This window comes from Monocercomonoides exilis (assembly GCF_001643675.1).
Source record: "Monocercomonoides exilis strain PA203 chromosome Unknown scaffold41-876177, whole genome shotgun sequence".
NCBI classification, from domain to species: Eukaryota; Preaxostyla; order Oxymonadida; family Polymastigidae; genus Monocercomonoides; species Monocercomonoides exilis.
The window spans coordinates 639,181-663,698 of NW_027150586.1; the positions used below are offsets into that span (position 1 = coordinate 639,181).

The 24,518-nt window shown below is 42.0% G+C and overlaps 7 protein-coding genes across 7 annotated transcripts; 2 read left to right on the forward strand and 5 right to left on the reverse strand.

Annotated features, from left to right (window-relative positions):
* Window positions 1–68: 68 nt before the first annotated feature.
* MONOS_2159 (uncharacterized protein) lies at window positions 69–1,706 on the forward strand (the record flags this gene model as incomplete). The annotated part of the gene is made up of 1 exon (XM_067872061.1): window positions 69–1,706. The coding sequence occupies one exon, from the start codon at window positions 69–71 to the stop codon at window positions 1,704–1,706; it is 1,638 nt and encodes a 545-aa protein (XP_067722581.1).
* A 1,598-nt stretch (window positions 1,707–3,304) lies between these two features.
* On the forward strand, window positions 3,305–5,629 carry MONOS_16596 (uncharacterized protein; the record flags this gene model as incomplete). Its single annotated transcript, XM_067869492.1, has 1 exon — window positions 3,305–5,629. One exon carries the CDS (start codon window positions 3,305–3,307, stop codon window positions 4,994–4,996), a length of 1,692 nt encoding a protein of 563 aa, XP_067722582.1. The 3' UTR covers window positions 4,997–5,629.
* Window positions 5,630–6,826: 1,197 nt separating this feature from the next.
* On the reverse strand, window positions 6,827–7,837 carry MONOS_16340 (uncharacterized protein; the record flags this gene model as incomplete). Its single annotated transcript, XM_067869256.1, has 1 exon — window positions 6,827–7,837. The coding sequence occupies one exon, from the start codon at window positions 7,835–7,837 to the stop codon at window positions 6,827–6,829; it is 1,011 nt and encodes a 336-aa protein (XP_067722583.1).
* A 409-nt stretch (window positions 7,838–8,246) lies between these two features.
* MONOS_16341 (uncharacterized protein) lies at window positions 8,247–9,386 on the reverse strand (the record flags this gene model as incomplete). Its single annotated transcript, XM_067869257.1, has 2 exons — window positions 8,247–9,169; window positions 9,218–9,386. 2 exons carry the CDS (start codon window positions 9,384–9,386, stop codon window positions 8,247–8,249), a joined length of 1,092 nt encoding a protein of 363 aa, XP_067722584.1.
* A 26-nt stretch (window positions 9,387–9,412) lies between these two features.
* MONOS_16342 (uncharacterized protein) lies at window positions 9,413–10,123 on the reverse strand (the record flags this gene model as incomplete). The annotated part of the gene is made up of 1 exon (XM_067869258.1): window positions 9,413–10,123. One exon carries the CDS (start codon window positions 10,121–10,123, stop codon window positions 9,413–9,415), a length of 711 nt encoding a protein of 236 aa, XP_067722585.1.
* A 1,048-nt stretch (window positions 10,124–11,171) lies between these two features.
* MONOS_16343 (uncharacterized protein) lies at window positions 11,172–11,654 on the reverse strand (the record flags this gene model as incomplete). The annotated part of the gene is made up of 1 exon (XM_067869259.1): window positions 11,172–11,654. The coding sequence occupies one exon, from the start codon at window positions 11,652–11,654 to the stop codon at window positions 11,172–11,174; it is 483 nt and encodes a 160-aa protein (XP_067722586.1).
* Window positions 11,655–13,568: 1,914 nt separating this feature from the next.
* Window positions 13,569–24,467, reverse strand: MONOS_13185 (uncharacterized protein; the record flags this gene model as incomplete). The annotated part of the gene is made up of 2 exons (XM_067865866.1): window positions 13,569–24,343; window positions 24,458–24,467. The coding sequence occupies 2 exons, from the start codon at window positions 24,465–24,467 to the stop codon at window positions 13,569–13,571; spliced, it is 10,785 nt and encodes a 3,594-aa protein (XP_067722587.1).
* Between the last annotated feature and the right edge of the window lie 51 nt (window positions 24,468–24,518).

Below are 24,518 nucleotides of genomic sequence, written 5' to 3' on the forward strand. Positions count from 1 at the left end.
GGGTGGTTGTGAGGGATGAAGGATTGATAAATCAAAACAACCTTATTGAGTGCACAAAATCATTTGAGATGAGATATTTGGCATTTGTGCTGAACGATGAGATGAATGGGAGGAGAAGTGGATTTATCCACTCTTCCTCATCATCATCAACTATCACAATAACCAGCTGTTCAATCTCATTTGCATATGACGATTTGATTGGATTCAATGTGATATGTGTTGATGGAGGAGGGTTGGTTGTTCATGGATTTATGATGGAAGGGGGAGTGAGAATGAGTGGGAAATCGCCAATTGTTGTTTTGAATGGAGTTGAATTGGAGATGAATCACAGCCGAATGAGTGGAGTTGGAGTGACAGGTGGGAGTGGAGGAGGAGGAGGAGGATGTTTGAATGTGGAGATGGGTGTGAATGGGATTGTGAATATTGAAGGATGCAATTTGTCATCAGTGTGTTCAGGAAGGAGTGGGATGAAAGGGGGAGGGATGAAGATATCAGTGGGGAAGGGAGGGATGTTGGAAATGAAGAATGTGAAATATTCAGGATGTGAAGTGCCATCAGAGGATGTTGAGGAAAGAGGGAGAGGAATGGGAGGAGGGATGTTTGTGAAGCTGGCAGATGAGATGGGAACATTTGTGATGGAAGGGATGGAATTTGAGGGATGTGATGGGTGGAAAGGGAAGAATGTGTTTGCTTCGGGATGGGATCTGAGCGAGGTTGTGAACAAAGAGAACTTCAAATGGGAGATAAAGGAAGAGGAATTAGGATCATTGGATGAATTGTGCGGGTGGGAGAGGAAGACGACAGGAGAGGAGGGATATGTTATTCCATTGGTCGTTTATTTGTGGAGCAACTGGAGTGGGAATGGGTTTGTTTCGAGAGAGAAAGGAGGAGACTTCAGTGGGTGTGGGTTTTCTGAAGCACCATGCTCATCGATTGACCACTTGATATCACTTCGATATCCAACACTTGGAGAAGGGGAAACACATATTGCCATTGTGGGATCAGGGTTGCTGAGCCATTCCGTTTCATTTTCATCATCAATTTCAGAGTCACCAAAAGTGGTGATTGAAGGGACAAAGAAAGGGACAGGGGTGACGATCAGTGATAATGAGGAAAATGATCTGGATGATGGTTCAATGATATCCTCGAATGTGAGTCTGTCATTTGTGAATGTGTCATTCACCAAGCCAGCCATCACCACCCATCATGAAGTGTTGATTGAATCCTCTGGAGCAAACACATTATTGTCAGTTTCAGATTGTTCATTTGGGTCAGGGAGAGGGGCGGCAGAAAGTTTTGGATATTATGTGATGAGAGTGAATGGGGGGAGTGTATTGATTGAGAGGTGTTCGTTGAGTTTGATTTCAGAGTTGAAAGGGTTGATTTCTTTCAGCTCAAGTGCAACCGAGGTGACTGTTCAGAATGTGAACATTTCATTTGTTGGAGTGGTTGAAAGAGGCCTGATTTCGATGATAGATGATAAAAACCAGATGAATGGAGAAAAGAAGGTTATTTCAAATGGCAAAATACCAGTTTTGAGGATTGTTGGGTGTTTATTTTCCAATATAACAAACGAAAGAAATGGAGCGAGTGTCATTGATGTGGGATCATTTGAAGATGGAGTGGAGTGTGTGGTGGATGAGTGTTCGTTGTCGAGTTGCAAGAGTGGTTTGAGCGTTGAAGGAGGTGGGATGAGAGTGGGCTGAAGAGTGAAGAATCAGTGTTGAAAGTGAATGGGAGCTCATTTTCGATGTGCAAGTGCTCGAGTGAAACAGGGTTTGGAGGAGGGCTGTTCGTTGATGGGTCTGACCCACATGCAAATTATGGAAATGAGAGTCAGATTCCGCATCTGAATTTCAAGATTGTGAATATCCTGTTTGTGATGAATGAGGCACATGTGGGGAAAGACATATTTGTCAGATGCCACTCGATTGCTCATCAGATCAACGAAACACTGTTTGCGCTGAACTACAACCAGGAGTCACTGAACTCGAACAACTCGATCTGTGGGAGGGATGGTTGGAGCGAGGGAGATGTTGATCTGATTCCGCTGATCACATTCTATTATTCGGCACAGGTGTTTGTGAGTGGAAGAGGGAGTGATGGGAGGGGATGTGGATCACAGAGCAGTGCATGTGCGAGCATCAACTGTGGGGTTGAGCACATACAAGAAGGGGTGATGAATGCGATTCTGATTGATGGGGAAGGGTTTGTGACAGAAGAATGTGTGATTGGAGATCTTGTTGTGAATTCATTGAAAAAGACACAGGCGATTGTGAGATTGAATTCCAAGATTGAGAAATCATTTGAGAAGGATTGCATTATGGAGTTTATAAATGAAAGCACTGTGGAGAGGTGCTCATTCCAGTTTGAAGAGACATTTAAGTCAACTCACAGCTTCATCATGAAAGTGAGGAATGGAATGACGAAAATACAAGAATGTGAATTCTTCTCTTCTCAAACAACAACAGTTGAGTTCATGAAGTTGAACAGTTCAGTTGTGAGCGTGGAGAGTGGAGAGCTGAAGATATTTGATTCAACTTTCAGGGATTTGGATTCAACAACCGCAGTGCTTTTATTCAACAAAGAATCGAATGTGACAATTGATGAAGCAATTATTTCAAATATCGAATGTGAGGGAGATGTTGTGAGTGTTGGAGGGAAAGCGAAAGTGGAGATGAAAGAGATGGGAGTTGAGAATGTGACTGTGTTGTTGGAGGGGTGTGTGATTGAGATGGAAGATGCTGAGCAAGAGGTGAGTGCGCTGAACAGCTCATTTGGAAAGTGTGTGAATTTGGTTGATAAGGGAAGCATGATGCAGATCAGGAATTCCAAGAATGTGAGGGTTGAGATATGTGTGTTTGATGGAGAAAAAGAAATCGAGTTTATCAATGAAGAAGTTGAAAGAAAAAAAGAAGAGGGATTGTGCAAATGGAATGGGTCATTAGTTGGCGTTGAGAAGAGCAATGTGGAGATGAGGGAAACAACAATCAAAAACAGCAAAGTTGGGGGGTTGTGTGTGAGTGGAGGGAGTGTGAAGATTGAAAATGGAAAGTTTGAGAACAACAACCCATCAATTGAGGGATATCCATCATCTCGAAGGAATGCGATTTGTGAAGGGAATGGGGAATTGAATGTTGTGAGTGTGAAAGGGGGAGATGGATGGAAGTACAACTCATCATTGTGGATATTGGATGAGGGATGCGAATTGGGAGGGATAGCAACTGAAAGAGGATCATCATTTTTCATCCCTGTTTTGGAAGAGGTGAAGAATATTTCTCAGCCAAATGGAGATGCGGAGTTGATGATTGTGGGAAAGTTGCTTCTACCATGTGATTTGTCAGTGAAGATGAGCAAGAAAAATGGGGATGAGGAGGAGATTGTGAGAAAGGGAATTGAAGAAGAAGGGTTTGTGTCAGAGAATGAGATTCACTCAGTTATTTCATGTTCAGAACTGGAGAAAGTGAGAGAAGAGACAGAATTGAGTGTGTGGATTGTGTTTGGCAAAGGAGATTCACCATCATCAACAGAGCGATTTATTGTGAAGAACAGTAGTGAAAGTGTTGGAAAAGGAGATGAAAGGATTGTTGAAGGAGAGAAAGAAGGGAAATCATCATGGGCTGTTTTTTGTCTGATATTTGTTGTTTTGTTTTTGATTGTTCTGATTGTTGCTGTTGTTCTAGCCGTTCGATGGAAGAAGGCAAAGAATGAAAACAAAGATCTGAGAGAGATTGTGAATGACACAGTGAGGAAGGATCCGAAGGCGTTTGAGATGGTGACGATGGAGATGTCGCCAGAGGAGCAGTGGAGGAGAGCAGAAAGGGAGGCTGAGAAGAAGAACGAAGAGAGGATGAAGAAAAGAATAAATGGAAAGGAGATGGTGCATTCAGAATCTGAAGAGTACCTTCTATCTGAAAGTGGCTCCACTGAATATATATTGGGAAAAGATTCAGACAAGATTCCTGAATGGGCATTGGAAAAGGTGGATGAGGAAGAGATAAGGAAGAGAACACCATCACCATCCATTTCATCTATCTCATCCACTTCAACAACTGATTCAGATTCGACATTTGTTCGTGGGGAGGATCTGTGTCCAACCACCTCATCAATGTCAAACCTGGTGGATGCGATGGCCTGTTCGTCTCCTCATGAGAAGCTGATTGTGGACTTGAGGGATTCGCTGTTCATGCTGCTTCATGGGAGGAATGAGAAGAAGGAAATGGATATTGGCAGCCTTGAACAAAGAGAGATTACAGCTGCGCAGGTATTGTTCTGGGTGGCTAATCTGGCGCTCCACTCGTTTGATGAGATGGAAAATGGATTATCATCTCTTTCCACTCTGAATCCTCACATTGTTCTCTTCTCAGAGCACATGGTGATCTGCATTGCAATGCATTCAGACTTCTCTTCTGATGATTCAGATTCCTCATCCATCTCTTCATTGAGCATTGTTTCTTCTTCCTCGAATATTTCAGTGATGAGCGAGAGATTCACAGACTCGCCTCCGCCCTCGTCTGCGTTTGAGGATGAGAATGATTTCAAAAAAGAGTGCTTGAGGTGGAAGGCGCCGGAGCTGTTGATCAACAAGAAGATGGGTGCAACAAAGGAGTCAGTTTCGTTCTCGATTGGGATGATGCTGTGGGAGTGCTTGACACTGGATATCCCGTTTGGGGAGTATGATGCGGAGACAGCAGGGCAGAAGATTGTGAATGGGGAAAGGCCGAGCATGAGCAAAGTGGAGGGATGTCGTCTGAAGGGAATGGTGGAGAAAAGTGTCATGGTGCAGAGGCCAGACAGAATAACGCTTTGGGAGATGAAGAGAGAGTTGATTAAATTGTTTCCAGCAAATGCAGCGATGGTGACAGTGACAGATGCGCTGTGCTATGCAGGCAGAAAGAGCGAGGCGAGACACGAAAGCCGTGTTCGAAGTGGCAGCAGAATAGTGGAGTGTGTTTTAATTGATGAGCACAAAGACATTATTATTGTTGGTAATTAGAACAGCCCAAACAACAAAAGCGAGAGAAATTGAAAAGACGATTTCGATAAAAATGTAATGTGTATGCATGCATGTATGTATGTTTGTATGCATTTTATAAATAAATCATTTATGGACGAACACTGAAGCAGTGATGGTTCATTTGTTGCATATTTTTGTGTGTCTGATTGTGAACACACTCTCTTGATTTATTGGAAAGATCGTTTGCTTATATTGGCTCATATGATGCTTATGATTGATGAGCAAAGTGTGGAAATGAACAAGTTTCCGCTTTCAGTTAATGAGTTGAGAGGCTATTTTCAAAATCATTTATGTGTGGATATTTATCGAATTAAGTTTTTTTTTTTAAAAAAGAAAATAAAAAATTAGATTGACTTTTATTTCTTTTTTTTTTATTTGGATTTTGTGTTTCTTATTTGAATGATTTTTTTTTCGAATTAAACTTGTTTGTTTCACGAATTTATATGTAATTAAAAAGCCAAGTTTTTATTTCTATTTGTGTATGTATGCTGATTATCATCCTTGGCCATTAAAAAAAGACACTTTCTGTATTTTCATCCTCATAGCATTATGAATGTTTGCAGTCATTTTGAATGGATGGGTATTTTCATTAAGACATTACGCATCAAACTTCATGTTTTTGTTTGTTTGTTTATTTAAGCAAGATTTATGAAAAGGGACGGGGTGATTTTTTTGTCAGGACAAAAAAAAATTTTTTTAAATCAGGATAAAATTAAAAAATCGTGTAACACGGCAAGTTTTCGAATTAAAATTGCAGTAACCTCTATGGTCGTATCTCGATATCTGTTGCATCCATTCATACATTAAAAATAAAACTCAACACTTTTATTAATTTTAAAAGGAAATAATATGTTGATTGTTTAAGGACTCCGTTTTTGTTCAATTATTCTATTTTTTATGAAGCATCTTGATTCGACTTTTATTGATAAATCTAATGATTTCTGTGTAATAAGAAGTTCTTGTTGTTTTTTCATCTTCAACAATTTGTTTATTTTTTTTTCCCTTTTTTTCGGATAGAATCGGAAATAATCCTCTTCGAAAGAACACAGTCAACAAAATCACTTCTAAAATTATTTATGAAAAGTTCAGGGGCTTTTCTCTTCAATTGTCACAAACAATTGCAAAAATAAAACAGTATGGCAAGTTGCAACTTTGCATTACATTCAGAAACTCATTTGTTTTTTGGATTATTTTGGATAAAATGTTTATCTTTTTGTTTTCATTTTTAATCTTGTCATGGGCGAATTTTTCTTTTTTTTTTTTGCAATTCATGTATTTTCCATGAATCATATCAAAAGCTCGAAAATATACCAATTACCCCAATTATTATTCAAAATTGTTAAACTTATTATTCGAAATTAGTTTTTTTGAGTGTTATTGAATTTGAAATTTGTTGAGTCAACCTGGTTATTGGCTGAATGTGTGAAAGAGAACATAGTTAGTTTCATATGGGTTGTTATTTTTGAAATCATAACTTTTTTCGGTGAGATATTTTTTCAAAAATTGTTTGACTGTGAAAAAATTTTGTATACAAATTGAAAATTTATAACAACTGTTGGAAAAAAAGATGCTTTTGCTCAAATAAAGATGATGATGTCTTTTAAAGAACTTTTTTAACTTTTCAATGAACTTTTGTTAAAATTCAAAATAAATTTTCGAACAGAAAATTTTCGAATGAAAAAATATGATTTCAAAAATAATCACACATATGTGTGATTATTCGCAATGTTGCTAATCTTCAAACGCAAGGAGCAGATTTGCTCCTCAACAATGAGTTCTGAAATCCCTCACTCTTTTTATCTCCTCTGATCAAAAACCCTCCTGCCTAGCACGCTCTAGTGCGGCGGATGAGTTGAGAGCGTGCGGCTGATGGTGCGGAACTCCTGCTCTATACCCTCTCTCTCTCTTGGGATATCTTTGAGGAGACATCAGTCTGGCCCTTGCCTCTTCAGTGTCATTACCTATCTGTCCAATACTTCTTCCGCTACGCCTCTTCCGATCTTTGCCTCTCTTCTTCAGCAGAGTTGTGTCCTTTACTCCAGTCAGCTCACTGATGTGACTGGGGATTATGGAGGGTGTCTTCTGGCGACTCGGTTGTCGGGATGCTGAGTTTCGTGGCTTAGCCGTCTCACCTCTGTTTTCTTCTCCACTCGGCAGTTTCTTTCTTCCTCTTGATCGCTTTCTCGTAAGCTTCTTCCCTATCTCAGATCCCGCTTTGGGTAATTCCTCTGTGCGATCTTTCATATCTGCATCTGCTATCTCCAGCGTCCCCTCCTTCGTGTCTCCGCTCCTATCTGTCTTATAATCTTCTCCCCTCTGGAGTACTGATCCACATATTGTCTCCAGGATCCAATTTGTGTCCTGTACCAGAAACACGGTATAGTATTCCTGGGCCACTCTCGAACCAGGTGCCCATCTCGCATACGCATTGATCGCCTTCCAGTCCGCTCCTTCTCGTCTTGCTAAGTGTGAAATCACTGCGTATCTTATAGAGTACTCGTTGAAAGTTTCGGGAATTTCGTTCTCTCTCAAAATAGCAGTTAGTTCTTCTTTGATCTTCTGTAGGTTAGCGGGCCTACTCCCTTCTATGTCGAACCACACATGTTCACTCTGAAACGTCGTCTTTGTATAATCCATCCAGCGTTGGAGCGCCTCCACTGCATAGATACGTGGATTTGGACGTTTATTTATTATTACTATGAAAACCTCACCTCCAGACGTCTTGATTCGAACTTGTGTCTGTTCTTTATTTTTTTTAAACATCGTTGTCTCTCTTCTCATTCTTTCCAGCTCTGCTGGCCTTGAAGCACCGAAAATCATGGTCAGGATGAGAGCTCTCCTTTAGAGGGTCTGTGGGTCCGTCATCTCATGGGTGGCTTCTGCCCATTTGGTGATAATTGTAAAATCCCACTTTGGTTTACATCATTTGCCCTTTCTCGGCTTCTCTCCCATATCGGTTCTTTGAAATATCTCTATATCCTTAATTCCATTTTCATCTTCTAAAAAAGGTTAATGGAATCCAGTTCTTTCCGTACTGTCTGATGAATCAATCCACTTGAGAGGTTCGTATTTGAAAGTGTTTCAGTGAACTTTGCCATAATCCATTTAGCATCTTTGGTTGTGATGGGAACGGTGTCATCCATGCTCTCCCAATCAAGGAATTGTTTGAATCTTCGCAGTGCTCTCCACGTATATCTTTCCCTCTTCTGGTTTTTCAGTATTGCTGCTGCTATGTCTTTTTCTCCCACTTATTCTCCCAATGTTTGGAAGAGGTCCCTTCCTTGTATATTCTCTTCTCCAGTGTGACGCATATCACCTCTCCTGGGGGTAGTTTCCAGCCTTCCCTCCTCATCCTGGCTCCCTGAATCATGCACTCCTGAAAGGTCCCCAGGGTCTTTATCAAATGCCCAGGCTGCAGAAGCGGGGTCCAGGTCTGCCACCTCCAGGCCGGCAGAATCAGAATCGTCAGTTCCCTCTGGGCTTCCTTCATCTTCTCTTTCAGGGTCCGTCCAATGTTTCTCAGGAACGGGTGGACTAGCACTATCTCATTTTCTCGCATTTCTCTCTCTCTCTCTTCCTTCTCACGGAGGATAGTCTCCAAATCCTTCCGCAGGGCACCGGAGCAATCGGTTCTAAAATTGTATCTGGTGTTCTCGGTGCGATTGTTTGTACTATCTCTGCGACTTTCTTCCCCCTCAGTGCATAATCCGGCTTTCTTGCCATCCGGCTGAGTGCACCTGCTTCCGTGTTCTGTTCTCCCGGGAGGTGTTCCGTTTGTATTGTTATGTCCAGGCTGTTCAGTTTCTTCTCTTATGCTCTCAGTGTTGGAATGAGCGATGGCACTCCCCTTTTCTTCTGAATCGTCCATCTCGTGGACATGTTGTCTGTCTTCAGATGAATATGATCTATCTTCTGTTGTTGCAGCCATGCTCCCTTTATCTCTGGTGTCCTCAACACTGCTCAGGACTCCTTTTCGTTTATCGCTAACGCACTCTCCTGGAGGGTCCAACTCCCGTGGACATATATCTTCTCCTCTTTGTTCTCCCTCGTTATTGTTAATATTGCACCCCATCCCAGCTCTGAGGCGTCCGTTGTTAGTACTGCTGGTCTGTTCCTTCTCTTCAGACTCCTTGGTCTGTTCTGAAGCAGGACCTTCCTCCAATGTGTTAATTCTCCCAGCATCATTGGGTTAACTATTACCGTCCCCTTCCATCCCCCGCGGTCTATTGCCTGTTTCAGCATGTATTGCATTCGCATCGTCCACAAGCTCGCTGATGGGTGTTGTTACCTCACAAAATTCAGCCTCCCGAGGAGTGCTGCTAAGTCCCTCGTCTTTTGTCTCCTCCTCTTCTTTGCCAGTCCTATCCATGTTCGCATATCCTCCAGGAGCAGCACTCACTTCCTCTCCTGGAGCATTACTTCCATCTTCTCTGAGTTCAATAGCCATCCCAGAAACTCCACTCTCCTTCTTGTTCCAACTTCAGTTTCTCTTCCGACAGTGTCCAGCTTAGATTCCTCAGGAACTGGGCTATCTCCTGTGAGATCGATCTCAAAACTTCCCTGTCTTTGTGCATGAGAAGCATGTCGTCCAGGAATATTACTTGCTTCACTTTCCCCTCTTCTCTGATATATGACGCTGCCCTTCTCATTATCTTCGTGAATACTCTGGGCGCATCTTTCGCTCCAAATGGCATCACTGCATAAGCGTAGCATTGACTTTGAAAGCTGAAGCACAGGTGAGGGCTGAACTGTTCGTCCACTTTGACATCCTTGTATACACTCGATATATCCAGAGTGGTCATCCAATCGTTCTCCTCCAGGAGTTCCACTACTGTCACCTGGGAATCCATCTTGAAGTGTATTCCCTGCACTTCCTCGTTTAGAGCTCTGCAGTCCAGAATTTTTCTCCACTTTCCGTTTTTCTTTCGCACCGTGAATGTCGGGTTGAACCACTTCACCTCCGACTCCTGAATGGGCTTCACCACTCCTTCCTTCAATTCCTCCTTCAAGAGGGATAAATAATTGCTCGTCATCTCCTTCGTTCCCCGAAACTCTTGTCTGTGTTTTCTCTCCTCGAGTGAGATTGGGGATTGGTAACTTTTCCATCGAGCTCTTATACCACTACTCACAAATTTGTCTCCCCCAATCTTCTTCCACTCGCTCAGCCTGTTCACTAGTCTCCCAGGCAGTGGTTTCCTCAGTGGTTCAATCGCTTCACTCCTCCTCAATTCTGGCGTCTTGTGGCCATGCTGCATCTGTGTATTCCCTTCTCCTTCGAAAATGTCTGCAATAGCTGTCTTCGAGCTCACCTCCAATGTACTCCCAATTTGGAACTTGATAACAATCCCAGAAGCTCTCCAAACTATCTTCCCGTTCCCCCTCTCGCTCATCTGTCTCGTCACTCGGGGATATGCGGAGTCTTCTTCTGTTCTCGTTGCCTCGTGTTGCACATCTTCTCTCGATATCCCCATCAAACAACCCCTTCTGATTTCTCGTTCTCACTCCTTCCATTGATCTAACGAGCTCAGAGTCTCTCTGATATTGACATGCTGTTTCTGAATTTCCGTCTCTGATCGCTTCTCGCCCAGAGCTACTGTTTCTCGTTGAATATTCATTTCGCTGTAATTTGATTCTTTATCTCTTCTCTCTCTGTGTTGCAGCAAAGCAAGGCTCTCTTTTCTCTCTCAACTCTCGCGACCATTAGTCGGCTCCAATTGTTGATTCCACAGCTGTTCCCCCTTGTGTCCTTGGTGAGGCTGGGTGCAATGGTCCAGTGATTTGAACAGGCCTCCCAACGATGGTTGGGACATACTGAGCTTTGAACTTGGGCGTTCTCTTCATTCCTTTGAAGTCGGTGAAGGTCCTTACGAATCCCCTTCTCTGGAGTTGTCTGTGAACAAAACCCCGGGTGCACCTTCCTGAACTGTGTCTTCTCGGGGGCTCACTTCTGGACGTTACATCCCCGAAACCTGTTGTTGAGTCGGGAGATGCATCGTATCCTGTTGCATCTCCCTCTGCTTGAAAAAAGCTGGTGCTCTCTACTAGCTTCTTCAGGTTATCCGGCACATCTTTCAGACATTCCTCCTTCTAAAAAAACCTTTCGCGCTTTCCCAACTCGATTGGGGATAACATTTAGTAGGTTAATTCTGCTGATTCAGTCGGCGATAAGCGCATATGCACATAATAATCCTCTCAATCGTTCCTTCTCCTCTTCCATGAGGTGCGCCTTCTCCAGTTCCTTCACTGTTAGTGATGCAATTGCTTTTGCTGCTTCAAAGCCTGATTCGAGGGCCGGCTGGAGGATTTCAATTGCTCGGCTCGCTTCCGGTGAGTCCTTTCTTCCTTCAACAGTGACCCCCATCACTGCCAAGGCGTTCCAACTTGCATCTGTGTGTCTGGTGAAAAAGTTCTTTTCCGTCTCTGGAATGAATGGATTTAAGATATCATCGTTTATCCTGATCGATCCGGCCTGGCAAAACTCCATAAATCTTTTCAGTTCACCCGCCTGTCTCCTGGGCGTAAGCCATTCGTCTGGGAAAATTCCCAAAAAGTCTTCAGATCTTTCCTGCTCTTCTTCCCGCTTTTCTGTCCTTCCGGAATCGTTCTCGCTTGTTTCTTCTTCGTCCCATCTCTTCATCTGGTTACGTTAGCGACTGCCCCTCAATCGCTGTCTGTGTCTCTTCTTTGCGATCATCTCTGTAAAATTGGTTTCGGACTCAGATTCCCTTTATCTCGTCAGAGATCTTCTTCTTGGCCGTTCCTTCTTCGTCTTTCTCATTGGTTATATTACTTCTGCTCCAAAGTGACTTAGTCCTCCTCTGCTCCTCAACACTTCATCGATCCAGTTTTCAACTTTTTTGAGCCTTTGAACAAGATCAAATTCCTTTTCATCTCCAACTCTGTTCGACTGTCTAACATGTTCTTGTTCCATTCCGACTGCAGACAATAATGTTCACGAAAATGTGAGTATTACAGAAGTCTGATCAAAAACCACCCATTCTTAATGATAAATACTCATTGTTGAGGAACAAATCTGCTCCTTGCGTTTGAAGATTAGCAACATTGCGAATAATCACACATATGAAACTAACTATGTTCTCTTTCACACATTCAGCCAATAACCAGGTTGACTCAACAAATTTCAAATTCAATAACACTCAAAAAAACTAATTTCGAATAATAAGTTTAACAATTTTGAATAATAATTGGGGTAATTGGTATATTTTCGAGCTTTTGATATGATTCATGGAAAATACATGAATTGCAAAAAAAAAAAGAAAAATTCGCCCATGACAAGATTAAAAATGAAAACAAAAAGATAAACATTTTATCCAAAATAATCCAAAAAACAAATGAGTTTCTGAATGTAATGCAAAGTTGCAACTTGCCATACTGTTTTATTTTTGCAATTGTTTGTGACAATTGAAGAGAAAAGCCCCTGAACTTTTCATAAATAATTTTAGAAGTGATTTTGTTGACTGTGTTCTTTCGAAGAGGATTATTTCCGATTCTATCCGAAAAAAAGGGAAAAAAAAATAAACAAATTGTTGAAGATGAAAAAACAACAAGAACTTCTTATTACACAGAAATCATTAGATTTATCAATAAAAGTCGAATCAAGATGCTTCATAAAAAATAGAATAATTGAACAAAAAACGGAGTCCTTAAACAATCAACATATTATTTCCTTTTAAAATTAATAAAAGTGTTGAGTTTTATTTTTAATGTATGAATGGATGCAACAGATATCGAGATACGACCATAGAGGTTACTGCAATTTTAATTCGAAAACTTGCCGTGTTACACGATTTTTTAATTTTATCCTGATTTAAAAAAAATTTTTTTTTGTCCTGACAAAAAAATCACCCCGTCCCTTTTCATAAATCTTGCTTAAATAAACAAACAAACAAAAACATGAAGTTTGATGCGTAATGTCTTAATGAAAATACCCATCCATTCAAAATGACTGCAAACATTCATAATGCTATGAGGATGAAAATACAGAAAGTGTCTTTTTTTAATGGCCAAGGATGATAATCAGCATACATACACAAATAGAAATAAAAACTTGGCTTTTTAATTACATATAAATTCGTGAAACAAACAAGTTTAATTCGAAAAAAAAAAATCATTCAAATAAGAAACACAAAATCCAAATAAAAAAAAAGAAATAAAAGTCAATCTAATTTTTTATTTTCTTTTTTAAAAAAAAAAACTTAATTCGATAAATATCCACACATAAATGATTTTGAAAATAGCCTCTCAACTCATTAACTGAAAGCGGAAACTTGTTCATTTCCACACTTTGCTCATCAATCATAAGCATCATATGAGCCAATATAAGCAAACGATCTTTCCAATAAATCAAGAGAGTGTGTTCACAATCAGACACACAAAAATATGCAACAAATGAACCATCACTGCTTCAGTGTTCGTCCATAAATGATTTATTTATAAAATGCATACAAACATACATACATGCATGCATACACATTACATTTTTATCGAAATCGTCTTTTCAATTTCTCTCGCTTTTGTTGTTTGGGCTGTTCTAATTACCAACAATAATAATGTCTTTGTGCTCATCAATTAAAACACACTCCACTATTCTGCTGCCACTTCGAACACGGCTTTCGTGTCTCGCCTCGCTCTTTCTGCCTGCATAGCACAGCGCATCTGTCACTGTCACCATCGCTGCATTTGCTGGAAACAATTTAATCAACTCTCTCTTCATCTCCCAAAGCGTTATTCTGTCTGGCCTCTGCACCATGACACTTTTCTCCACCATTCCCTTCAGACGACATCCCTCCACTTTGCTCATGCTCGGCCTTTCCCCATTCACAATCTTCTGCCCTGCTGTCTCCGCATCATACTCCCCAAACGGGATATCCAGTGTCAAGCACTCCCACAGCATCATCCCAATCGAGAACGAAACTGACTCCTTTGTTGCACCCATCTTCTTGTTGATCAACAGCTCCGGCGCCTTCCACCTCAAGCACTCTTTTTTGAAATCATTCTCATCCTCAAACGCAGACGAGGGCGGAGGCGAGTCTGTGAATCTCTCGCTCATCACTGAAATATTCGAGGAAGAAGAAACAATGCTCAATGAAGAGATGGATGAGGAATCTGAATCATCAGAAGAGAAGTCTGAATGCATTGCAATGCAGATCACCATGTGCTCTGAGAAGAGAACAATGTGAGGATTCAGAGTGGAAAGAGATGATAATCCATTTTCCATCTCATCAAACGAGTGGAGCGCCAGATTAGCCACCCAGAACAATACCTGCGCAGCTGTAATCTCTCTTTGTTCAAGGCTGCCAATATCCATTTCCTTCTTCTCATTCCTCCCATGAAGCAGCATGAACAGCGAATCCCTCAAGTCCACAATCAGCTTCTCATGAGGAGACGAACAGGCCATCGCATCCACCAGGTTTGACATTGATGAGGTGGTTGGACACAGATCCTCCCCACGAACAAATGTCGAATCTGAATCAGTTGTTGAAGTGGATGAGATAGATGAAATGGATGGTGATGGTGTTCTCTTCCTTATCTCTTCCTCATCCACCTTTTCCAATGCCCATTCAGGAATCTTGTCTGAATCTTTTCCCAATATATATTCAGTGGAGCCACTTTCAGATAGAAGGTACTCTTCAGATTCTGAATGCACCATCTCCTTTCCATTTATTCTTTTCTTCATCCTCTCTTCGTTCTTCTTCTCAGCCTCCCTTTCTGCTCTCCTCCACTGCTCCTCTGGCGACATCTCCATCGTCACCATCTCAAACGCCTTCGGATCCTTCCTCACTGTGTCATTCACAATCTCTCTCAGATCTTTGTTTTCATTCTTTGCCTTCTTCCATCGAACGGCTAGAACAACAGCAACAATCAGAACAATCAAAAACAAAACAACAAATATCAGACAAAAAACAGCCCATGATGATTTCCCTTCTTTCTCTCCTTCAACAATCCTTTCATCTCCTTTTCCAACACTTTCACTACTGTTCTTCACAATAAATCGCTCTGTTGATGATGGTGAATCTCCTTTGCCAAACACAATCCACACACTCAATTCTGTCTCTTCTCTCACTTTCTCCAGTTCTGAACATGAAATAACTGAGTGAATCTCATTCTCTGACACAAACCCTTCTTCTTCAATTCCCTTTCTCACAATCTCCTCCTCATCCCCATTTTTCTTGCTCATCTTCACTGACAAATCACATGGTAGAAGCAACTTTCCCACAATCATCAACTCCGCATCTCCATTTGGCTGAGAAATATTCTTCACCTCTTCCAAAACAGGGATGAAAAATGATGATCCTCTTTCAGTTGCTATCCCTCCCAATTCGCACCCATCATTCAGAATCCAAAGAGATGTGTTTGGCAAGACTCCATCTCCTCCTTTCAAGCTGACAACATTCAACATTCCACAATTCGAGCAGATGATGTTCCTTCGAGCCGAAGGATATCCCTCAATAAAGGGGTTGTTGTTCTCAAATTCTCCTTTTGTTATGGAAAGAGAGCCATCTGAAACTGATAACCCTCCAGCTGATGAATTCGATATTGTTGTTTCTTTCATCATCACAGAACTCTTCACCATATCCACAAGAGACCCATTCCATCTGCAAACTTCTGATCTATTCTCAACAATGTGATTCTCTTTTGCATTTTCAGAATCGCCATCAAAGATGCACGAATCAACAAGTGCATCCACACAAGAAAAAAAGCAAATCATCTTTCCTTTCTCGATTCTTGATGAAGAGTTGTGCATTTCACAATTCGACAAATCCACATTTCTTCTGTTGCTGATAAAGACAAGAGGATAATTTCCTGTGAATGAAACATTCGAAACAACACATTCAGACAACACAGCTTTCATATCAATATTGTGCGCTTTGTTCTCTGCTCCATCCAAACGGATGATGCTCATCTGACTGTTCGTGTTGCTGATTGTCACTTCCTTCATCGAGAAATCTTCGTTCAAAACAACAAACAAATCTCGAAGAGATTTCACATACTCAACAACAACTGAACGGAATTGACATGTTCCTCTTTTGAATGTGCACAAAGTCGTTGCATCAATTCTCTCGACTGACACTTGGCCGAGCAACAACACCCCACCTTCCATCCGGACAAGCTCATTCAAAGAAGCTTTTGAATTGACGCTCTCTGGCTTGAATGCAACATCAGAGACCAACATGCTGCCTTCATCAATTTCCAGAATAACCTCATGACTCGAAGAAAATGAGTCTGCAAATTGGAACTCAACTGACTCCAGGCGATTTCTTCCTGCAGCTTTAATCAATGCTGGGCCAACAGCAGGAATAGCAGATAAAACAATTAGCTTAGCTTTTGTGAAGCTCTTCGATTGGATGGTGATATCATTCAGCTCAACCTCCTTCTCAATCTCACATTGCTCGTCAATGGCCACGACTCTCAGGAAGTCTCCCGCAAGATGGCCAACACCATATCCAAGGGATAAACAAGGATGGGTGCTTGTACCACACTGCCGATCATTTCCTCCACCATTCCCAAAAATGTTCGAAACAACAATCGTGGCTGACTGGTAGATCGTGATCAGATCCATCAGATCAGCTGGCTCAGAGAGTGTCGGATCAATCCCAAATATCGCATTCAGGCGGATATAAGAGTCTGCCCTCAAATCCATCACAAACTGTGTCTCGTTGATTTGGTTCGAGATGTTTGTGCATTCAACGAAAATATCTCTTCCCACAAATGCCTCGTCTCCTGAAAACGTCACATTTTTGAACAGAAACAGCAACTCTCCTCGTTCCACACATTTCAAATATCCTCCACCTCCTCTTCCGCTTGAGACAGAGCAAGAGCATTGAGCAATTCGTGTCTCTTCCACTCTCAGTGAGCCATCCGAGCTCAGCGAAAAGAAGACGGCTCCCCCTTCCTCAGAAGAGAGTGCTTTGCACGACTCCATTGACGAATTTCTCACAACCATTTCGACACCACTGCTGCAATCACTCTTGCACACACACGATCCATCATCAGCCCTTGAAACCGAAAAGAAGGTTGATTCATTGATATTGATCACAGTGTTTGCATTTTCTCTGTAGACTTCATCTGAATCCTTCACATTAATAATGCTTCCACTCTCGATTGTGGATGAAAGAATGCTCAGTTTGTTCATGCTGCATTCACATCCATCAAACACATCGAATATTCCTTGTTTCGTGTTGATCCTCTCCACCTTCAGATTATCAGCATTCATCTCTCCTTTCACCATCTCCACAAACAAGTGGTTTTGTGCCACATTGTCCGAGTTTGTTGAAGAAAACCAGCACTCTTCAAACGTTAAAGTTCCATCTTCGTTTTTCACAATGATTTCTTCTCCATTTTCACATATAAACTCCACTGATAGAATTATCCACGAAAATATCAGAGACTTGTTGTTTCTGATCAATCCTTTGCCTTCCGCTCGTTCTTCCTGGCTCACGGCTAAAGTCGAATGGCTTGCATCCACTTCAGATGCTGTTCCAGAGCATATCTTGAAGTCTGAAAGAACAAAGCTTTCCTTCAAAACTGTCTTGTTGTGAATAATCATCTCCTTCTTTGTCTCGCTCTGATCAATCTGTTGCATCCCCTTCCAGAAAGAAAAGCATGGATCATCTGCACTTCCACATCTCTTCACATCAAATCCAAGTGAAGAGACATGAATCTGAGAATTCGAATAACTCACAAGAAATCTGAAGAGATTTGAGTTGTTAATTGTTCCGTCACTCCCCACGAACAGATTTGATGAATTTTCCATTGAAGAATAATCAAACACGAATGAAGATGATTTCACAGTTGTGTTCAAATCATTCGACAAAATGAAAAGATGCTCTCCAATTTTCGCCTTATTGCCTTCCAACACAACTGCCTCAAAAACAAAAGGAATTCCAATTTCTGAGTTCGAGCAGTCAACATAAAGAAATCCACCTTTTCCTGTTGTCTGTGAGCATTCACAGCTCTTTCCTGTTGTTCTGTTGAGAATCAATTGTTGCTCTGCTTTCAATGAGATTTGAAGCGCTCCACCTTCTGCTCCATTCTCTGTTTTATCTCCAGATATATCGCATTCTTCAATCACAGCCGAAGACGAAGATGCAGAAATGGGTGTGAAATCAAACTTCAAATTGACAATTGTGCAACGAATCAGCTCAAATGTTCCTCCATTTGCAGAAATCAGTGAAAACGAAAGTGTGCCTTGCTCCTTTGCTGAAAATGCACAATCATTCAAGCACAGCCTCCCATTTTCAGTTGAAGACAAAACCAGAACTTGACGATTGGTGCTGAATTCAGATGGCAATGCGAATTCAACAAGGCAAAATTGCAGATTCATCGAATTTGTGATGATCGCAGAAGATGAGTCAGAACCGATTATTTCAGAAGCAAAATCAAGCTTCTCATGCTCTTCAGGGACAGAGGACTTGACTTCGAAATTGGACAGATCATATTCGTCTTGGATGACAACGTTTGACCCAATCCACACAATTCTGTTCGGAGAACTCAAATTGGCATTTTTCACACCTCTCCAGAAAGACGAGCAGGGATGACTCAGACTGCTACACCCAGCCACATCAAAGCCATCCTGTTCGACAAACACCTCATCCGAATGGTATTTCACCAGAAATAGAAGCAGATCAACTGCTTCACCGTAAAATCTTTTGTCAATGCCTTTCATATCCACAACAGAAAAGCCATTTTCGTCGAATAAGTTGAAGGCGAACCGATTCTTCCTCGCTGTTTGGTTCAGATCAGAACAGCTGACAAACATATCCCTCCCACACCAGGCGTTGTTTCCCCGAAACTCCATTTCTCCAAATTTGAAGTTGTTTGTGGAATCATCGCTCAAACAAAGAAAAATGCCTCCTCCTCTTCCACTTGTCTCACTCGCTTCACATTCACTTATCTCAACGTTTTCCATATCGAACCTGTTCTCAGAAATAAGCTCACACTTGACAACACCTCCATCACTGTTGAGCGACTTGCTTCTCACAAATTCGCATCCTCCTGAAATCGATGCCTGCTCCACATTCCTCAAAAGAAACATTCCTCCATCAGAAGTCGAGCAGTCAGCAATACTCACTGCCTTTGCTTCAAAACTTTCCCCTTCAATTTCTTGGATCAATCCGTCTCCTTCAGAAACAACATGAGATGCATTCAGATTGTTGATCGACATCTCCCCTCTCTCCAACCAAGCTATTCCGAAGCTCGACAGAAAAGTCATATGTGAAAGGGCAACGCTCTCAAGACAAATTTCTCCTCCCACTCCAATGGCAATCCACATCCTTTCTGTTTCTTCAGAGCCTTCTCCTCCTCCAAACTCACAATTCAACATTGTCACTCGTCCGCCATTCATCTGAATCACTCCAACGTTTCCTTCTGCTGGAGAGACAGGAAGCTTGAAGACAAGTCTGTTGAGCAGAAGCACTGTTGGTGTGAGGCTATCAACCACATTGAAGAATCCGCTGCTTTCTATTCTCAGCTCAGATTTGGCTGCAACCCCACGGATCGTCAGCGACTTCCCATCTCTTCTCATCTCTCCAAAAACCCAATTGTGGTTGTTGATCTGGACAGTCGTCTGGTTCTCTTTCAGGTTGCTGACACCAACCTCCAGTCGATCACATGGATTCGCATCGCTTCCGCAGTTCGGCAACGTGCTTTTCCCTGCCTCCACGAAAACAGTGTCTCCTGTTCCAGAAAACAAATATTTCTTGATCGAATAGTCAATTGCCGGGCTTTCAACAGAATCCATCACCCAGAAACTAGGCTCAGGCGTGTTCAACTCGTCGATTGTCCCAAACCACAGATCTTCTTTCATCAGCGCTTCTGGATTCCTGCAAAGCAGAAACAGGTCATTTCCCTTCGAAGCAAGGTTTCCTGTGAAAGTGTTCGATTTCATCGAGTACTGCACATTCGCATCGAATTTCAGATGCAACCCTCCTCCATACCCCCGAGCTCCCAGCGCTGTGCAGCTCTCCACTCTGTTCTGAGTGAATATCAGCTCTCCTCCATCCGACACATTCAATGCCCCCATCCCGCCAAATGGAACCTCGCCTTGGCACATGTCTTTCGAAAACACACAACCACTGATCTCCACTCGCTTTCCTTGCCCAACAGCTCCCGAAATGACCGAGCCATTCCCGCTGTTGCTGGTCACATTCGACAATTCACTCGATGCAACTTTCATTCCATTTCCTTCCCCAAAAGAAATAACACTGCCACTTTCCAGTGTTGAGCCATTGACTGTTAGCTTCTTGATGTCAGCTGAAGATTCGCCAGTCAAGTGGATCAATCCATTATGCGTCAGACTCTCAATCTCTTCAAAAGTGCATCCTGCAACAAATAATGATGTTCCTTGTCCACTCAACTCAACTGCAGCAACTTCCCCAAAATCAATTCTTTTCAGCTCAAATTCAGTCAAATGCACTTCACCTCCTGTTGCACAAAGAATACTGAATTTGATTGCCTCGCTTTCTATTTGCCTTGTCGCTGAGCAATTAGTAATTTTCAAAGCTGATTGCTGGCACAGAATCAGACACAATCGAGAATTTTCAATGAATCTTGGAGGCAACGAAAAAGAGATGTTCGAAATCGACACATCTGCTGCTGTTTCGATCAATCCATCCCCTTCCCCGATTCCATTGCTGCAAACAAAAACAGATGAATCCTTTGTTGTTGCCAAAATTGAAACAGAACACGAGGCAAGCCTTGTGCAGCTGTCCATCTGGAATGATGGGAGTATCTCAACAACTCCTTGCTCTTGCGCTGATACTAACCTCAATTCAACAAGTCTGCCGATCGTGTGGCAAGGAGCAAATGCGAATCCGCATCCCGAGTGATCGTATCCTCCATCTTCCTCACCCCCAACATATCCGCTTCCTGAAAACGAAGTCAGAAATGCAGCCAAAGGAATAGCAAAATCTCGATTGCATGTGACTCGCTCATATCCCATCAAATCCGTTTTGTCCATCTCTCTCCAAGCAATTTGGAAGTTATCTGTTCGGACTGCTTCAGTCAAATTGATGGCATCCACAAAGACATTGCTTCCTTTCCACGCTTTGCACCCAGAGAATGTCAGGTCTTTCAGCAAGCACATTCCATTGTTATCTGAAACATGCAAATATATCCCTCCGCCCAGTCCTCTCCCTCTATCTGCTGCTTCACCAGCCGGAACATCACAACTGCTGAATCTGGTGTTCTTCACATTAACATCCATATTCCCCTGTTTCTGGACAAACAAAGCTCCTCCTTTCAGTTCACTCCCCTCTTCACACGATGAACTAATCTGACATCCATCAATCACGATTTCACAGCTTCCTCCATTCGCGTTTGTGCAAAGTAGTCCGCCATTTCCGTTCTTCACGATTATTCCGTTGAACTCACAGCTCTGCATCGTGAACGAGCTTCCTCCTTCAAATAAAAATGGACTGGTTGAAAACGTAATTTTATTTGTTTCTGCAACAACAACAAAGCCATTTGCAACAAATATTCCACCACTTATTTTTGCAAAGCTGAAATTGATCTCGTTGTATTCTTCTTCTGAATAAGTTCGCGAAAACCCACAGTCATTGAACGTCAGACTGTTTCCGTTGCATTGAATCAATGATGTTCTGGAGTTGAGAGATAATGGCAAAACAAAAGTGATGTTCGTGATTGTTGCTGGTTGAGTCACAACTATTAATGAGGGAGAATCTGTTGGAGGTGGTGGAGAAACAGCAATTCTTGTGTCCTTTTGAACACATTTCACCTTCCATTCACCAGCAGCCATCACTGTCTCTTCGCTCCAAACAAATGTTGGATCAAGCAAGATGTCTTTGTACAATGAGGAAAAACGAAGATCGACTGTGAATGCGATTGTTGAGCAAGGATAGCCTGAGTTACCACATCCACTGAAGTCTCTCTTGTTGTTTCCTCCAACGACCGCTGGCAGAGGAAATGGAGCAATGAAATACAGAGCCAGTGGAATTGCATAATCCCCATCCCCATTTTCGAAGCCCATTGCATCACTGTATTCTGCTGCATTTGTCGAGATCGTCACATCCACTTTTCCTGAATTCATCAAATCTGCCAAATTCGCTTCATCAAAAAACAGGTTGTTTCCTCCTTTCGCTGCATGGTTTTTTTCAACACTGCTCGCAAAGCTGAGTGAAGAAATCGAATAATCATTGAACCGACCAGCAGCCTTTACAAACAGCCCACCACCATATCCGCATTGAGTTCTTGTATCACTTGCTCCGCACTTTGTGAATGATGTGAGAGTTCCTTCTTTCCCAATGCTCAGCTTTCCGCTTCCAGCAAACGAAGCATATATCCCTCCTCCACAGCCAGAGCAAGCCAAACAGTTGGAAAAAGTTGATTCACAAATCTCAACAATATTGTCAGAATGAATAACGATACTCATTGCACTTCCATTTCCATTTGCAAGCTCGATTGATTTCATGTTGATTTTTTCCACTTTCACTGTTTTCCCATTTTCAATCGAGATAGCTGCCTTGCTGTTGCACACAATTCCTTCCATTGTTGAATTCTGAAGAGTGAGCGAACCTCCGTTTGAACATTTTATAATTCCTTCTTCTGATGTGGCAGTTGTATTCGAAATGTTGCACAGCTCAATGTTCAGCTGTCCGTTCGTGTGTGAAATCATCAGTGGTGCTTCTGTTAATGTGAATCCTTTCACCACAAGCGACTTCACCATGCTTGTTCCACCAGTGCTGACAACAAATCCATAAGACAACGTTGTGCTCGATGTCAGCATCAGCACACACTGCTCACACGAGAAAGATCCTGACTGCACCAGAAACAGTGCTTCTCTTCCAGAGAGCGAGCTTGGCAGATAAAACTGGATGCCCAAAAAAGAAGTTGTTGCTCTGCTGATAATCATCCCATCTTGATTTTTTGTCGAATTGTTGTTAACGATGAGCTGTGTCTGGGCTCTTATCCCTCGAACACTTGTGGTGCCTTCAGACAGAGATATCTCTCGTGAAAGGGTAGAACTTCCATCAACAGCAATTGAGACACCGCTTGATGTTTTGTGCTGCAGGAACACATAATCCACGGTTGAGCACTGCTCGTCAACAAATCCACACATATACCAATCTCGTTTGTTCGCATTTCCAACATAAAACTCGCTCGGCTTGCTCTGGAGATAAAGCACAAGAGGAATCGCAAATGAACGATCGCCATTTTCAAATCCACACAGATCAGTGAGCACATTCAGTTGAGGGCTGAACTTCAACCGCTCTGCGTTGATCACTTGGCTGAAGTTCTCTGCCTCAATAAAAATGTTGTTGCCAAACTGTGAAGCATGGCAGTTGGTGAATGCCACCTTTTCAAAAACAAAATCACTGGCTGAGTTCTCCAATTTCAGAAATATTGCACCTCCAAATCCGTTGTTGCCTGCTCCCTCAGCATCGCAATCAGCAAAAGTCAGCGAATCAATTTCTCCAAGTCTCACTTTTGATTCGACTTGCATCAAAATGGAAAGGCATCCTCCATTTCCGTTTTCACATTTGCACCCATTAAAAGAGATGTTTTTCAACGCCAATGCCTCTCTATTTGAAACGTTGCGCTCAATGACTCCTCCATTTCCTGAGCTTCGAATGATCTCTGTTAAGTTCGCATTTGATATTTCAGAAAAGGACGATATTGGAGCCTTTATCAGTTGTGCATTGATTCTGAAATCAGAAAACTTGCATGATTCAATTGAAATGCTTCCTGAGCCAATATCAAACAATGGATTACAAAAACATAAGGTCTGTATCCTTGTTGAAGTGATAAGAAGATGCTTCAAGTGAACAGCTCCAGCTGGGTCAGAAATGGAAAATAATCCAACGGTCTCTGATTCTGTGCTGTGGTCAATCGTCAATGAGAAGATACGCAAATCACCAGAATTGATTGTGAATAGCATCACTGAGCTTGACAGCATGCTTGTCCTTATGACTGATTTGTTTGTTCCGTTTCCAATCACTTTGACTTTCTGACTGCTGATAGAGAGTGCTGAAGAAGGGGCAAAGGATGATTCCAGCAAAATCACTTTGCACTCAACATCGTTCTTCAACTTTCCGAAAACATGCTCAATTGTTCTGCAGGGTGTTGTGTCGTTCACCCCACAAAGCTCATCCAAATCATTTCCATTTTGATGAGCATATCGAGTCAGAAGCAATATCCCCACTGGAAGCCATCCGTTGTATTCTTCGCTATCTGCAGTGCCTTTGAACCACACCCGCTTTTCTGTTGTTGTTGAATATGACTCAAAAAATGGATTGCTATTAACTTCTCCTCCACATATTTTTATGTCATTTCCTTCTCCATTGTTTGCTTTATTTTGATGGAAAAAACAATAACGAATAAATGACGTTCGAACAGCTTGCTCTGAAAGTCCATCAAAATGTATTCCAGCCCCACCATATAAACTGACATTCGTTATTGCACCGTTCAGCATATTGCTTATGAATATATTTTCCGATATCAAAAGTGTTGATAATTCGACAGA